We start from the raw sequence: 16,257 nt of genomic DNA on the forward strand, positions 1-16,257 counted from the left end.
GCCAGCACCTGACTAGCACAAAACGTACAAAACCAGCTCATTTCAGTAAGAATTTGTATGCTTTGAGCACCTACTGTAATCTCTATTTTTTTACAATGTTCAGACATTGAAGTTCTAGGATTGTGAGAGGAGGTACCGCCCCTTTATATAATTCTAAATGACGCTCTGTGGTGTGAGATCAACACAAATTTCAACATTTTTTCCGGTTATACAGGTATCTTTCATTTACTAGTGCTTTTGAAAAACTATCCATACTCCAGCATATAGTACTCTAGTCTACTCGAATTCTGAGATAACTTCTGAGATTTATTACCCAGTGCTCGAATTCGTACTGGAAAAATTTATGGATAGTACTGAAAGTCTGAAGTGGCCCACTTTCTTCTCTAAAAATAACAACTGGAGCCCATTCAAGTGACGTCTCTCGAATGTTCCCCCAATTTATACTCGAGCAGCTCAGAGGGTCGTCAAATATGACAGCTACCGTAGTTACTGAAGGGGTCGGACTAAATTTCGTCATTTCGTAAAATAAACGGCATTTGACGAAAAGGTTTTTTTCGTACGAAATTTTGCATTAGTCTCAATTCTAATTAGTACTTACATTGCCATTGCATTTTAAATGTCACTATTTTCTTATTGGGGGGACACTGCGTGGTTCTCAGATGCCATCGGATTAAAAAAGACAATGGCCCTCCGTCATGTTGGCTACCCCCGCACAAAGGCACCATCTAGGTGTCAGAGATAACATCAAGAGATGGAGAGAGGGTGGACGTCTTAAGAGAAATATCTGGCTAATTAGTTTTTTGAAAGAAGACGTATGGACATTGCCAATTTTAGTATTCGGTGAAAAGGTGATCGGAAAAAAAGTGATAAAAATGAAAATCGGCTGTACGAGTGGGGTCAGTAGCTCTTCATAACTTCCGTGGAATTTGCGTTTCGAGATACATGACAAGACTTTTTTTGGAGAAACTATCGTTTTCTGGAAACTAGTAGTTCACAAAACCTTCGACTTCTCCTTTGGTTTTTTTTGAGGAAATGTGATGAACTCACTATATAAATATGCCTAATTGTTTCGCTTACGCTAATTTCCATCTATGGAAGCCTCCAGAATCCCCTCTATAGCTAGCCAAATATTGCAAAACCAGAATGATATCATTCTGCCAATGACATTTGTCGACAACGAGCCGAGAGAACGCCACCCATCGAATCCCACCCATATCACTTGCTGTTCGCAGACGGACCACCCATTATGATACCGGTGGTTTTTTCTGCAAACATTACGCGCAAATGATGTACCTTTTGATAAAGTTGAAACCTAGTGCGGTAGAGCAACACTGCGTATAACAATGACTTTCATGAAAGAATAATGAGCAAAGCGAAATAATGTTATTAAACATTAAACAATTTCTACACAAGCAGTAACTTCGTTTGTTGGGTTTCGGACCTGAAAATTCAAGGCCATTAAGACCTATAAGGCACGGAAAAAATGCCGATTTTGGATTATGACCACACACAGAAGACGTAGTATCACTGAGAACAGATTCTATTGGATATTTGGAGGATGTCAGAAGAGATAGCGGCACGAAACCAACAATACTGCATCAAAATTGCTGGAAAACCCGTAATAGAGGCCCGTAATAGGAGCATCCTATCTTGGCTGTCTTTGTAGATGTGAAAGTTTTTTCAACTGAAGAAATATTGAGCTTTATTTAATCAGATAGCAGCTGTTTGGTATTTCTTCTGGGAAATGAAATATACCGTTGCGCGAACAGGCACCGCTGAAAGCGCCTTCATGACAGATTTTACGGTTGTTTTCTACATTTAAAAAAACCTTGACCACCTTTCCTTTTATCCCCTAACTCAGCTCATTTTGAACTTTATTGTCTAAAATTTATGAAAAGCTGAATGAATTCCGATTACCTGTCTATATCCGTCGAAACTTTTCAAAAAATTGTCTTATCAATAATAATAATAATTCATTTGCGATGTACCAATCTAGCACGATATTTTGGAAAGTTATGGGAGAGGGAGGGGTGGAGTAATGTGAGGAAGAAGAAAAAGGGTAGTTTCGCACATTATGAAATAACCACAACGATAACCACTGATTTTACATAACTTATGTGATTACTACTTGGCTACAATATAATTACACTGGCACATACCACTAGGTACGAACTTCTTTTTGCAAAAATCTATCTGAAATCTCACTTTTTGTTCTATTTTTAGAAAATCGCTTTCCTGTTTTCTAATTTCACATTTATACTGAAATCATTTTGAAATTTTGCAGATATTCATGATGTTCGGAGGAAGAAACTTTGGACAAATACTTCCAGTAAACCTCAATATGCAACAGTCAATGCAACACTCTTCACAAACTGAAAAGGTGAACAGTTTACCATTATTATGAATTCGGTTAATTGTGATTCGGGTAGTACTAATTTGTGTTACCATCCTCAGATGTCGTATATTTTAATTGTAAACCTTGTTATTTAGAAGTACTGCAATCAGCCAATTGAAAACCTGAAAAGGCTGACAGAAGAGCACACCAGCTGGATGGGTCTCAACTTCGGAACAACAAACTTTTTGAGACCAACGGTATCACTGACGACGTCTGTAACACCGGTTTTTCGAGTCACTGACTTCTCAAGCGGACCATTTCTGAACATGGAACACTCAAACTCTCCAAGCCAGTCGCCATGCTCATCGGCGTCGATTTCCCTAATTTCTCGGGCGAGTTCAGTGTTGAGCGTCGAAAATTCGGTAAGTTTTTTGATTCACTTTTCTAAACAAATTTTCTATTTTTAGAGCCTGGAGACTTGGACCAAGTTACTTGGATCTGACGCCATGCCAAAAACTGTCAGAAAAAATGTATCTCAGAATCAAAAAATGAAAAGAGAAGGAGTTCTGGTTGATCCATTTGGAAAAAAAGTCAAGGGGCCCAAAAAAACGGCTAAGAGACCATATACCCGTAAAAATGCTGTAAAACCTGAGGCTGCTGTTGCTAATGTGGTCGCTCCTGATGTACACTTACTAACACCTGGATTAACTGATAGTAAGTCGTAACAGTCTAAAATCCTATGAATCTAATACTAAATTTTTAAATTTCAGGTATAGCACCACTGAGTGTTCTGGACGTTTCCAATAAATCAATACTAATTCTCGCCGACCTTACTTCTCGCAGGTTGAAAATAAAGAGACCTCCACCCGCACAAGGATATGATGGACAATTTGAAGCTCTGTATGCGAGTGCAAACGAGTTTTATTGCTCACTCGTTTCCGGCAAACAATATTATGCGGACACGCTGACAATGGTCCCATCGGGCGCCCAAAGAGAAAAGTTTCACAACATCCACATGTTTTGCAAATGGAATGAGAAATCTGCAGAACAATTCTTGGCTTTATTGATTGCCGCCAAATTCGATATGACAACATTCACATTCATGGAATTTGTGGAGCCATCCGACCCAGGAGCAGAATGTGTTGAGTCTTCATCGACACACAAAGAAACGAATCCTTTACTATCACCAAAGGAGGTCGAAGACTACAACAACCAGTGCGCCATAGACTTCATAACAAGCATAACTCCAGTCCAGCTTGAGTCTACAAGAAAGGTCGAATACAATAGTTTTGGCTTTCCAGTGGCTTCTCATTTGCCTATAATCCAAGTAAGCAATATATGCTCTCTGAAAAAAAATTAATTCAAGTTCAAAAAGATTTCATTTTTCTTGAAGTTACCAGAAAACTCTATTCTATTTCACTATTTTTGGTTTATTCGAGTTTTTAGTGGACCATTTTGTACAGACGAGAGTTACAACGAATTCATTTCTCACTGAAACCGGCTAATTTCAGTGCATATCTGCGAATTTTAGACCTTTTCAAAGTTGATGACCTTTTGAGCGGTAGTGCTCCAAGTTGCGAAAATTTGCAAGTTTCCACCTTCAAACACCTAACGCACTACCGTAACCAAATAGGGAATTTATATAGTGCATATGGGTTATCGAAGGCTCATAATATATATTCATTCTAAAATCTGCCTCCAGTACACTCGTTGGTCAAGTCATATAGATAACACGCTAAATAATCCTTGTTTTCTATAAACTGTTGTTTTTTTAGACTGATCCTGCCGAAATTCTTTTGACGGCAGCAGAAACACTACGACAGTTGAGCACACAACCATTATTTGAAGGTCAAGACATTTCGAAATGCTTCGATAATATTCCGGCTCCAAAAGCACCCAAACAAAGATCACCCCAAGGAAGAAAGGCTTCACCAGAGAGTGTGGCAAGAAAACAGTGGGACACCGTTAGAGCAATGTTTAAAAATCGCCCACGACTATTGACGGAGTACATTAAATTAAAGGAGAAATTCGCAGCTAATCTTTACGACCCGGTCAGCGTTCGCCGTTTTTTCGAACTTCACGAGATGCTCAAACAGCCGATACCACACTTTCCAGATGCCCATAACCCAGATTTTGTGGGCTCTCCAGTGGAATTTTCAATGGTATGTACTAACCATTTAGGAATTGGTAAGAGTTTTCATTTTCAGAGACGCTTTTGCGAGAAGCTTGAAGAAGAAAGATGGATCAACTCTATGGCTCTACAGATACCTTTTAAGACCACCAAATTGGAGGTGAGTGAGTAATCTGAAACAGTGAACAAAAGATCACTTGAATCCTCAGCGAATGCTAATCAATTACATAATAATCTTTTTTCCAGAAGCATATCCGGGTGAACGCTGCATTTCAACCAACAAACAATGTCTCCGTAAAAGAATTATATGAGTTCTACACTAAATAAATGTAATAAATATCAAGTAAGTTATAGATATGTCTTCACACATGATGAAGTTCATTACAGATCCAATAATCGCTCTGCTACTACAACTTCAAATTCAAAATAATTTCAAACTCAGTTCGCAGCGTCACTTCTCTTTTCTATAAGTGAGTAAAATGTTTATTAAATAACCTGAAAAAGAATGGTTGGGCAAAATCCTTATTTTCAGTTTCATGGTTCCAAGAACAATACACTACTCTTCTTAAACAACGTCCCGGACGCCAATATCTTAAAATCCTAACATTTTTCCGCTCACATTTTGATTATCCTCGTTTTTTCCTCCGAATTTTTGCTTTTCTGGTTTTTTTTTTTGCATTAGATCTCTTTCAGATATTAGCCAAAGTGAATTTATTAATTATTGTATCCGCTGTAAATAAAATTTTTTGGAAATGGTGTTCACTTCTCATCTTTCAGAGGCTATATGAGCAAACCGATCACAACAAGTCGTGATGACGTTTCAGATGAGCAATATAATTAGACGATTCAGATAAAAATTTAGCCTGGGTTTTCGACACAGCCAATATACAATATGAGAATACACTTCAGAAAACTACATTGAATCAAAATTGGTAGTTGGCAAATTTATGTTGTTAATGTCTTCAGTTTTGGAGTCCGTATGTAATTTTCAGGATATATGTATGCGCTATGTAAAAATGTGGTGAGCTCTCAGATTGTGAGTCTCTTCATCTACGGTTCACCACCATCAAAATGTGTTACCAAGGTAGAACTCTGTTATACATATTTCAAAAAAGCTAGGAATCAGTACCATGTACGTGTTTAGTGATTAGGAGTTCAATGTTGGATACTTAAAAATGAAAAATACTATTTTACTCAAAAAAATTTGTCAGAAGCGCCAGATGATAAAGAAGCATTGTTTAATTACCAGGAAATTTCAGATAATTAACACTGCCAATCAACTTTTTGAAAATATAACTTTTTGAAAAATTTGGTCAACTTCCTACTATGCTTTCTAATTATCTTATCAATGATAACAGCACATGTCCATAAAATCAACATATGCATATCAAGACAGCGATAGCTGTGTCTTTTTTTTCTAATTTTCAAGTGTTTAATTGTATTCCAACTATGAGTAGTCCCTCGTCCCTCTGTCTACCCCAGGAGACGCACATATTCTCATCACAGTCCGTCCGTCATTTGCTCTCACTCCTCAATTCTTCTTCACATTTTCTCTTGTGACTCAACCAATTCATCTTAGCACTGGCAGTTCCGACAATAAACCACCTGTAGTCAAAAGAAATCTAAGAGAAAATCTAATTCCAGGTGACATCACTAATTATTTCCTCATTCAAATTACTATTTTATTACAAGAAATAACAGCGACAGGAATACAAGGACCTCTCTCACCCTCGGTTTTACAGTAGGGTTATAAAAACTGTGTATAATTACGAGACGGGCAACTAAGTCAACGATGAACCGATTCAAATCGTGGGAATCCATGGCGTTTTCTGTACAAGTGGTTTGTGGGACATTGAAGAACATTTGATAATAATTTTATTTTGATATGATATACAAAAGTAGAAAAAAGCTGACTATGTTACTAGTGTTGCTACAGAATACCGGCGTTTTTGACTCATGACAGTTAAAATAAATGATAATTAAGGAGACACTGTTCCGGGTTCAAATTTATAAGTATTTCAGTACCAAACCAGTCAGTATTTTCGTCTGCACCAGCTATTCTAGTTATAGTAAGATCTGGGACAGGTGAAGTAGTAGCATCTTAGTTTTGTGGGTGACTCCCTCAATCACAGTCAGGCTAATCGCAGTTCGGTAGTTCCATAGCTAGGGACAATATTCTTATCAACATTACCAAAATATGTAAAATAATCTTTCTCGAAAATTCCACTACTCATTCCAATTACAGTTGAACTTGACATGCTTTTGACTAACTTTTAGTGGCGAAATTCTAGCAACCTTGATTCTGTGATATTAATGAAGTTTAGGATACCAATGGAGACACATGCATGCTACTTAAATCAAATCGGGGGGAGTTGTTTTTAGAGTAGAAGTATTCCTGCCGATGAACTCCATTTTCAATACACAAGGCACAATAGTCCTCACGTGAACTACAGTGGTACCCTTTATGATAACAGTAGTTAATATTACAAATACATTCGTATCATTCACTGCAACATTTCTTACTGGTTTTCATAGTTGCAAGCGACAGTGATCACACAAAAATACTTTTAACCCTCGTTTTCTGAAAGAACAATCATCACAAAAATAATTAAAAAAGAGGCCGAGTTTTTCGCTTTTATTGACAAGTAGAGCTTATTATAGACAACATAAACTTGAAAATCAAGCTTTTCGTGAAAAAACTAGTAAACGAATATTTTTGAATTTCCAATCAAGGTGCTAAGAGCTTTTAAACTCACCATATCACTTTCCTTGTCACTGTTAAAACTTGAAGTCTTTGGTTTTGCGCTCCAATATGCAGATGTTTCTAAACTCATAAGAATTAATCATAAATCCCAACAATAATTTCGATAACAAAACAAATATTGCAGAATTCATGCCAAGTCCAAGGTTAATCCGGGAAAATGTACATGCCATGTTACTTTTCTGTGTAAAATCACAATTTAACGATTAATTCGGCGCATTTATATCATTATGAAACTATTACGTGCTCACATTACAATTGTCTATGTTTCATTGTATAAGTACAACTTTTTTTGCCTTCAAATTTTTATTTTCATAAAGGGAACATATTGTTTTAATGAAAACTACATTCTTGCATAAACCTATTATCATGCTTCAATAAACAATTTTTCACTCTTCACTTGTTTGAAAACGTGCTTCTAATTGAAAAAAAATCTAAATTCTAGGTACTCATTCAAATAGCATCAATTTTACACACATTTATCGTGTTAAACACCGCCAAAAAGATGCTAATTACACACCTTGCAGTGTTATCGTTGTTTCTGTTGAACACCATATATAACTCTAATATTGCACCTGTCCTTGTATGACAATGTGAAAATTCTTATACGATTTTCCTGTTATAATTAATAGGAGGGAGGGGGGACAGGTGTAACGTAGACCTACCATCTTGGGAGAACGGTTTGACCTACGCCGGCGGTGGGGGGGGGGGGGCGGGAGGTTCGCGTGGTCCGTGTCTGTGATGTGCAAAAGTCATTCTTAGAGGGTTCCTCCGCAGTCTGTCATTTTTTCTCTGCTGCATCGGTTTCTTTGTCATTTTTTGCCATTTTTCGCCACTTTTTCGCCAGTTTCCCCAGTTTCACTCTATATAATCGATTATTAAGATGTGCGCTGACGGTTCGTGCGACGCTTGTGTGGTTTTCAACGAAGGAGGGATTCAAGAGAACTGCCTTCAGGAGACGCCAAACTCCAAGCATCCAAGAAGACTGACACTGACAAGGTGAGTGGGATTCTTAGCATTTTAACGATTGTAATGCCCATGGTGATGTATAAAAATAGCCTTTGCGTGTATACCGACAATTTGGACATTTTAATCTAATGCTACGTTGACAGAGACACATTTTGTCACTGTAATTGCTGAAACTGACGCTTACACTGACGCTTACACTGACAATCTAGTCACTGTAAACACATGATGTGAAAAATACACTGACAAATCTGTCATTGTATGAACTGAGCATGTAGTCTACAGTGACAATGAGGCTACTGTAGTTTTTGACCGCATCCCGAATGACTAATCTACAGCGACAATTGGGTTATTGTATTATTGCTCAGCTTCTGAAACTTTATTCAATTCCAGACAAAACGGCCAAGTCAACCTTCTCAACTTCGAATCATCCCCTCCAAAAACTTTGGAACCCCCTGTCCAACCATGTCGCACAGAGAGTATCGAATCTGGATACGATTCTTGCCCCGAAGAAACTTCTCTTATCGACCCCTCTCTGTCTACTGAAGCCTCCATTACTATGATACGCCAGAAAATGTTGCTTCTCACTCGCAAAAGTTTTTCAACTTCGGAAATCGAAACGAGAAAAGCTCATTTGCACGTGGAGTACCATTTAGATACAATCAAGAAAGATTGCTCGTCGGTGTATCGGAAGATATCTGCTGAAACGTTGATCAAAGCCATGGAGGGTATTGACCAGAAAGAATTCTTCAAGAAATATGTTCTGGTGGATTGCCGATATGAGTACGAATTTGTTGGAGGGCACGTGAAGGTTGGTATAAAAATTTCAGGGTCCTAATAAGTCATCTAAGCCGCCTAATCACCAATAATCACTTTCAGGGAGCTGTAAACCTGTTCCATACTGAACTCGCCCGCAACTTCTTTTTCGACGATGAAGGCAATAAGAAACTCGACGTTGTACCTATCTTCTACTGTGAATACAGTCAAAAAAGAGGTCCACAGATGGCTGACACCCTCCGCTCCATGGACAGACTTCTACATCCCGAAATGTACCCCAGTTGTATGTACGAAGAGATTTATGTGTTGGAAGGAGGATACCGAAACTTCTATGACCACTCCGTCAAAGTTGACAATATGAAGTTTTGTGACCCACAGGGATATATTGAAATGGCGGACCTGAAATTTGAGAAAGAACTCCAGAAATATCGCTACCATAAGAAAATGACGAAGGTCATCAGCAAGTGAGTTCTGTCCTTCTTGTCATCATTATGACTATTAGAGGTAGCTAAATTGTTTGCTCAGTATGTATCTGGAATTTCAGATTTTTCGAAATTAGAGTATTCCGAATTTTTCGCATATGCTGAGCGCTAGCGGCAGACTAGATACATACTGTAAGCATCAGTATATTTATTGTGTTTCAGAAAAAGTTTTAGAAAAATAGTTTGTTTCATCGCAAATGCTGTTTTTTTTGAAAATTTTTCTAAAAAGTCATAAATGTAATGGCCGATTTGTCAGTGTATTTCTCACATCATGTGTTCACAATGACAAGATTGTCAGTGTAACCGCTAGCTTCAGCAATTACACTGATCTAATTTGTCAGTGTATTTTTACAGTGACCAAATTTGTCAGTGTAAATTTCCATTTACAGTGACCAAATTTGTCAGGGTATTTTTCCCATCATGTATACAATGACAAGCTTGTCCGTGTAGGCGCTAGCTTTAACGAATACAGTGAGTTTAGTTTCATTTAGATTAAAAAATCTGAAGTTTTAGTAAAGTTGCAAACGCGCTCCTTTGAGACATCCTCTCTCATGACCACTGTCTGTCTGTGTGTCGCCAAGTCCTTCAGCCGCTTCATTCGCACCGTTTGCTAAATTCTCTTTTCTGTCCGTCTATTTCTCCTTCCTGTTTGCCGCCCGCCCGACCCTTGTCCCCCCGTCTGTCTGTGTTTCCTCCCGTCCATTGCCTGTGCTGCTAATGTATACGTTTTTTCCGCCTAGGGCTCTCTTTAGTTTACTATTTTTTTTATTTCCAGATCCAAGAAAAGTGTCTTCAAGTCTTCCTCATCCACCAGCAGAGTCCAGTACCTCCACAGCGTCTCCAACAACTTCAACACCATGTTCACGCTGGATCAGCAGCAGTAGTTATTAGTTTATATAATATTGATAATAGTAATATGTGATATTTTTTCCTTATTTTCCAGTTATGTTTGATTATTCACCCTGTGTGACGCTATAATTTCCGATTGTTACAAACTAACGGGTTTTTTTTAGTTATGTAATCACTTTTAATTGTGTATGTTTATTTATGTTTTTAATTAAATTTAAAATTTTGAGTTTTCAAAGTATGAATACCAATATCGTTGCAGAGATGGAATGAAAAAAAGGAACGGGGGAAAATGAAGGAACATATTTACAGAAAAGTCATGAAAAAGGAGGCTCTCAAGAAAAAAAGGAAATTCGGAAGGAGAACATTTGAAAATGACAAAGAAGAAAAAGATTTCGAAAAATCACAAAAACATATGACAGAAAACAGTAAAGACCAGAAAAACCATATGTTACCCCTAATTAAGGAGAAATGCCAGTGGTAGTAGGCGAACGGTGGAAAGAATTCAAAAAATTTCAAACTTGGAAAAGATGATTGCGGAAGAGTCGAGTGGAAGGAAAAAGGATGGAAGAGATGGGATTTTTCTTAGCCGGTTAAACACTATGACATTACTGGCTAGATGACCCGAGCGCTGAAAACGCATAATCGGCTTTCAGAGGTAAAACGGATGGAAATGAGTTAGAAAAAGAATGGAGAAGGAGGAGTCGAAAGAAAGGAAGAAAGAGGAAATGAACGGCGAAAAAGAGTTGAGAGGCGTACACAGACGTGAAAAGGCAACGAGGTAGACAACGATCTACCTGCATTTCAGAAGACGACATCTCTGGCGATTTCATTGCAACAGGGTCCTTTTCTCCGCCTATGGTGTTCAAGTGTTTTCTCGTCTGAAACAAAAAATGTAATAAGTTTTGAATGAATGGTGTCAGCACTCACATGGTTCGAATAATTTTTTCCGAGTTGATGCAAATGAAGAATTTTGTGTTGCAGCAGTGAAGTGAAGTCAAAAGTCAAGTTGGATGATGGTCGGAAGGGAAGCGGGATTTGAGTGGCGTGGGCAGATACAGCAGGAATTTTCTGGAAGAAAAATCTTAATTTCTCGATTACCAAGTTTTACTAATAACTAGATATCTGCCGAAATGTGAATACCGTTTATCAGAACTTCAATACTATTAATTTTGTTCAATTTATACAAATAATGAGCTTTTTTCCAGTTTTTAGATATGTGGGGACATTTTTCCATTGAAAAACGTTTAAAAAATAGCTTATTTTGCTTTTTCAAACAAGAACTTGACCGTATTTCGGGTTCTGAACTATAAAATGTTATATCTAGATTCCGGGGAACTCAAATATAAATCTAGTAAAATCGCCACTTACTTTCTGGCTATTGAGGTGCTGAACGCTTTCTGGATACCTTGCCGTTTTCCTCCCTTCTCGGCACGGAGAAGAAATCCGGACTGGGCAACTCCGGCGATGTTTCCGGGGGCTGAGGAGTTGAATCTTCATTTGCTGAATCCCCATGAGCACGTGGAGGTCTTGAAGTCGATGGTCCGCTTCCGTCGCAATTCAACATCGAAATATCAGGAAGAAGCACGGAAGTAGCAGGAATGGATGGAAACGGCTTGCCAGGGTTGAAACTGTCGTCCCAGTTGAGCTGAAAATTACTTGTGTTGATAATTAACTCAAGGTTTGAAAAAAGCTCACGTTTGTCTCAATTTGCAACGGTCGGAATGGGTGGATTGGAGGGTAGAGGGGATAAATCCGACTGGAATGAGAAAATTAGAAATATCGCTACCATAAGAAAGTGACGAAGGTCATCAGCAAGTGAGTTCTGTGTTTCTTATCTTAATTATGACTATTAGAAGTAGCTAAATTGTTTGCTCAGTATGTATCTACAATTTCAGATTTTTCGAAATTAGAGTATTCTGTATTTTTGGCATATGCTGAGCGCTAGCGGCGGACTAGATACTGTAAGCATCAGTTTATTTATTGTGTTTCAAAATGAGTTTTTAGAAAAATAGTTTGTTTCATCACAAATACTGTTTTTTTTTACAAAATCATGTTCTAAAAAGTCATAAATGTATATTCTAAAGCCCCAGGCTACAGTAGCCTCCTTTTTACTATACACTACTAGCTCAGTTAATACATTGACAGATTTGACAGTGTATTTCTCACATCTTGTGTTCACAATGAGTAGATTGTCAGTGTAACCGCTAGCTTCAGTGATTACAGTGACCAAATTTGTCAGTGTATTTTTCCCATCATGTGTTTAGAATGACCAGCTTGTCAATGTAAGCGTTGACACTATCTAAACATTTTATCGATTCGAATATCAACTCACTTCGGTTTGTCTGACCATTCCACGAAATTCGAAGTGCATCGAACCGGGATACTATCCCGACTCATCAACCTCCATCCACGCGGTCCTCCTTGATGAGCCAAGAACACCCAAACCAGTCCCAGACTGCTGACAGTATCCCAGAATGTATTATCTGTTAGATAATTCATCTTCAGTCTCCTGACATGTAGTGGGAACTGGAAAATGGTAATGAATTATCTGACAGAATACTAAAAGCTCACATTGGAGGACATTATGATGAAACCTGCGACAGCAGAGATCTGAGATGAGAAGCGGCTGTCACTGAGGACGTTGACCGTGCAATCTGTTTCAGGCTCAAGTGGTTCCGACTTGAGAACAAAGAACAGCGGCCTGAAATGTGAGATTTTAGTAATGTAACTTAATTCTAGATGCAAAATATACGTTGAAAATGAGACATTTTCCACATTTTCAAGACTGAGGGCGTTGAGTAATATCCAATATTTCATACCCAGAGTCATGCTAGCCAAGAATGGTGGAGCTTAGAAGTCATAATATTTTCTAGGAACATGTTGATTCCAAGCGATTTCAAACGATTCGTTTGTTTTTATTCAATTACTCACTTGGAAACGGTCATCGGAATATTTCCTATTCTCATCACAGCTTTCAGTTTTTCGAACCTCGGTGAAAGCTTCTCCATTTGTCTGAATATCATTCCTTCCGCATTTTTGATTGGAGTCAAAATCAGACAAGACGGAAAACCGGGGCATAGTGGAGGGACAAGCTGAAAAACTTTTTTTCAGTTTCTGTCCGAAATGAAAGAGTTCTCGTCAACTTACAGAAACTTCTTTGAAGAGACGAAGCTCAAAAGATTGGGACGGCAAGTTTTCCGAGAAGCGAATGAAGACGGTGGGAGTTGTTTTGAGCGTGAAGGTGATGGAGGCGATGCTTGTTGTTTCCAACTCGACTCCACTATAGAATCCTTGTTTTATTTTATACTGGAAGAAAATAAGATTGATTGTTAGATATATTCAATATGTAAACTCACCGAAAACTTGATTGACCGATATGGTCGAGTGAACTTCTCAGTAATTTCCTCGATCTTTTCGGGCACAGTTTCCAAACATCGATAAGATGCTGTGTACTTGTAAGCAAATCCTTCTCTTGATGCTTCTGCTTGTACTGGTCTTCCCGAGTCTTCATATCGGACCTCTTTACGAATCCTCTCCCAATCTTCTTCTCCAAATTCACTGTATGGAACTCGCCCGTTTGTGGGTGCTTTGCATTTCCAATCCTCTTCCCATGGTCCAAGTTCAATATTGGATTCATCCATCTCTTCATCAGGGGTAATCTCCTGCACAACTTTCTCGGCTCCGTCTTGGCGGCTTCTCTCCAAGATTTGACTCAATTCTTCAATCAACTTGGTTTTTTTCATGTTTTCTTCCTTTGTTTCCTCCCTCATCACTTCATAGATTTTAGTGTCCAGCTCTTTGAGAAGTTTCTGAAGTTCTCCTTTCTTGTCCGTGATAAATTGTTTTCCAAAATTGGTTTGCAATCCGTCTGGATCTCCCTTCATTTCCGATGACTTTCTTCTTGGAAACCCTGAGCAATGATCCAACAAGCATCTTCTCCTTTTTTGATTTTTACGTTTTTGAGCTCTCCCACTTGCCTGACGGACTGAATTAGATTCAAATCTGATTTCAGTGGAGTCTGATTCAGTATTCGGAGTACTCAGTGCGTGTTCATTGGAGCTGGATGATACAAGAATCGAGGGAAATTTTTCTCGATTTTTTATTTGCTGGGGCCAGCTTTCCCCGGAAGGAGGAACTGTTGCTCCTTGTGTATTCATCTGAGTACTAGATGACTCCATAATGATCATATCTTGGTCGTCAAATGACTCGGCATTGGATGGGTTGACTGATCCAATAGAATTTCCTAGCGTCGATTCTGGCCGTAAAGTTGGATTCGTAGAAGCAGCTTGATCAGTGACGGGCAGTGTGTGTTCTTCAGAGAACGAATTCTCATCAACTTGAGTTGAAACTGATCTTTTTTCAGTTTCAGCTTTGAGTAACGCAGCTTGTTCTTCTGCTTCTTTTTTTAAAGCAAACAAGTGACTTGGATTTCCCATTTCGAAATCCGGGAAATCATTAGCTCTTCTATGGTTTTCGAGAACATTTTGCCGCCAAATGTATTGTTTCATGCCATTGGATGGTCCAGCCTCCCCAGGACAAAAATTTGCAGGATAGGCACGATGTCTCTGAAAATTTTTGATTTCGTGAAACGATTTGTGGAACCAAAGTTTCTAAGTTTTATAATTTCTAAGATTAGTATAGTTTTCCCACCGAGATATTCCCGAATAACTCCAAGTTTTATAAAATCGATACAAAATAAAATTTTTTGTTCACTTCCAGTTTTACTAAAACATTTTTTCTCGAAAAGCTTTTCAGTTTCTAAAAAACGGCAAAAAATGCAGAAACTGGACATACTGAATTCGCGAAAAAAACAACATTAGATGGATTCCCAGGCATTCCGAATATCGGCCCGACCCAGTCGGTCCAGAGCCAAAAATTGTGCACAAAAATAAATTTTAAAAAAAATCAAATTTATGTACTGATACCAGGCCCGGCCCGTCGCAAATCTGTGGATTCACATGCTTTGCTGTCGCGCCTACGATGCAATCCTCGCAAAAACCGGGGAACGCCTTCGTGACGCATTAATTCGGTATATTATTTTATTCTCTTGTACTGGTCAGAATAATGAAGAAACTATTTCTCACTTTCTAGAAATTGTTTTCCAAGCAAGAATGGTTTTCATTAAAACTGAGAAGAAAATAAACTAACTTGATTTCCTCCGAAAGGAAAACGTGGGCGTTTTGGTGCACATGTTTCCTTTTTTTCTCGCACGGCATAACCAGATTTTCCCCTTCCCATCTGAAACGAATAATTTTTCACTGGGTTTCACTCAAACAAGAATAAATTATAGAACACGGTTTGCAAAAAAAAAACAAAAAATTGCATATTGTCGAGTCAACCGTTTAAATAGGAATGAAAGAGGAATAGTAAGGGAGAGATGCGAGTGTAGAGCCAGAAAGAAGTATGAATAAGCAAAAAGAGACGCAGAAAATAATAGGATGCGTCCAATAAACATTTGGAAGACTAACGGTAGAGAGAAACGTGGCTATCTATATTTTTGGACGAATAAAAATTGGCTCATTTGTGTAGTAAAGCAGACAAAATGAAATCGAGTTTTGGACTTCTGAGAGAAAAAAACAGGGAAAAACCTCTCGACCCGATTTTTTCTGATTTTTTGACGGATTTTGGCTTTAAAAGTTTCTCCAATTATAAGAAGGATATTAGAAAACAGATTACGAAACAAAAGGGCAACTAAAACTGAAACAAAAAACAGATTTTTTAAAAGAAAAGCGCTGAACACTCTAGAAAAATGATATTAAAAAGCTTAAAATTTTTTTTAAAAACTGAGGGGAATTTTCGGTTTTCTCACATTTTCAACGGATTATACCTTTAGTATTCATTGGAAAGATGAAAAACAGGTAATGAAACAAGATGATAACTTTTGTAAAAGTAAAAGCTGAAAATTCAAAAAAAAAAGGATATTTTTTTGAGTTTTTATAGGGTTCAGCTTTGAATG

General features: G+C 38.0%; 3 protein-coding genes across 3 annotated transcripts; 2 read left to right on the top strand and 1 right to left on the bottom strand.

The window, feature by feature from the left end:
* Positions 1–2,290: 2,290 nt before the first annotated feature.
* Positions 2,291–4,793, top strand: GCK72_022122 (uncharacterized protein; the record flags this gene model as incomplete). Its single annotated transcript, XM_053734665.1, has 7 exons — positions 2,291–2,380; positions 2,491–2,757; positions 2,803–3,049; positions 3,106–3,662; positions 4,111–4,497; positions 4,543–4,626; positions 4,713–4,793. 7 exons carry the CDS (start codon positions 2,291–2,293, stop codon positions 4,791–4,793), a joined length of 1,713 nt encoding a protein of 570 aa, XP_053578231.1.
* A 3,317-nt stretch (positions 4,794–8,110) lies between these two features.
* On the top strand, positions 8,111–10,336 carry GCK72_022123 (uncharacterized protein; the record flags this gene model as incomplete). Its single annotated transcript, XM_003107004.2, has 4 exons — positions 8,111–8,226; positions 8,587–9,004; positions 9,073–9,434; positions 10,228–10,336. 4 exons carry the CDS (start codon positions 8,111–8,113, stop codon positions 10,334–10,336), a joined length of 1,005 nt encoding a protein of 334 aa, XP_003107052.2.
* Positions 10,256–15,539, bottom strand: GCK72_022124 (uncharacterized protein; the record flags this gene model as incomplete). The annotated part of the gene is made up of 11 exons (XM_053734666.1): positions 10,256–10,318; positions 11,096–11,179; positions 11,229–11,369; positions 11,707–11,946; positions 11,997–12,057; positions 12,634–12,827; positions 12,873–13,002; positions 13,233–13,393; positions 13,449–13,607; positions 13,658–14,866; positions 15,450–15,539. The coding sequence occupies 11 exons, from the start codon at positions 15,537–15,539 to the stop codon at positions 10,256–10,258; spliced, it is 2,532 nt and encodes an 843-aa protein (XP_053578232.1).
* Between the last annotated feature and the right edge of the window lie 718 nt (positions 15,540–16,257).

Source organism: Caenorhabditis remanei, chromosome X (assembly GCF_010183535.1).
Source record: "Caenorhabditis remanei strain PX506 chromosome X, whole genome shotgun sequence".
Classification (NCBI taxonomy): Eukaryota; Metazoa; Nematoda; class Chromadorea; order Rhabditida; family Rhabditidae; genus Caenorhabditis; species Caenorhabditis remanei.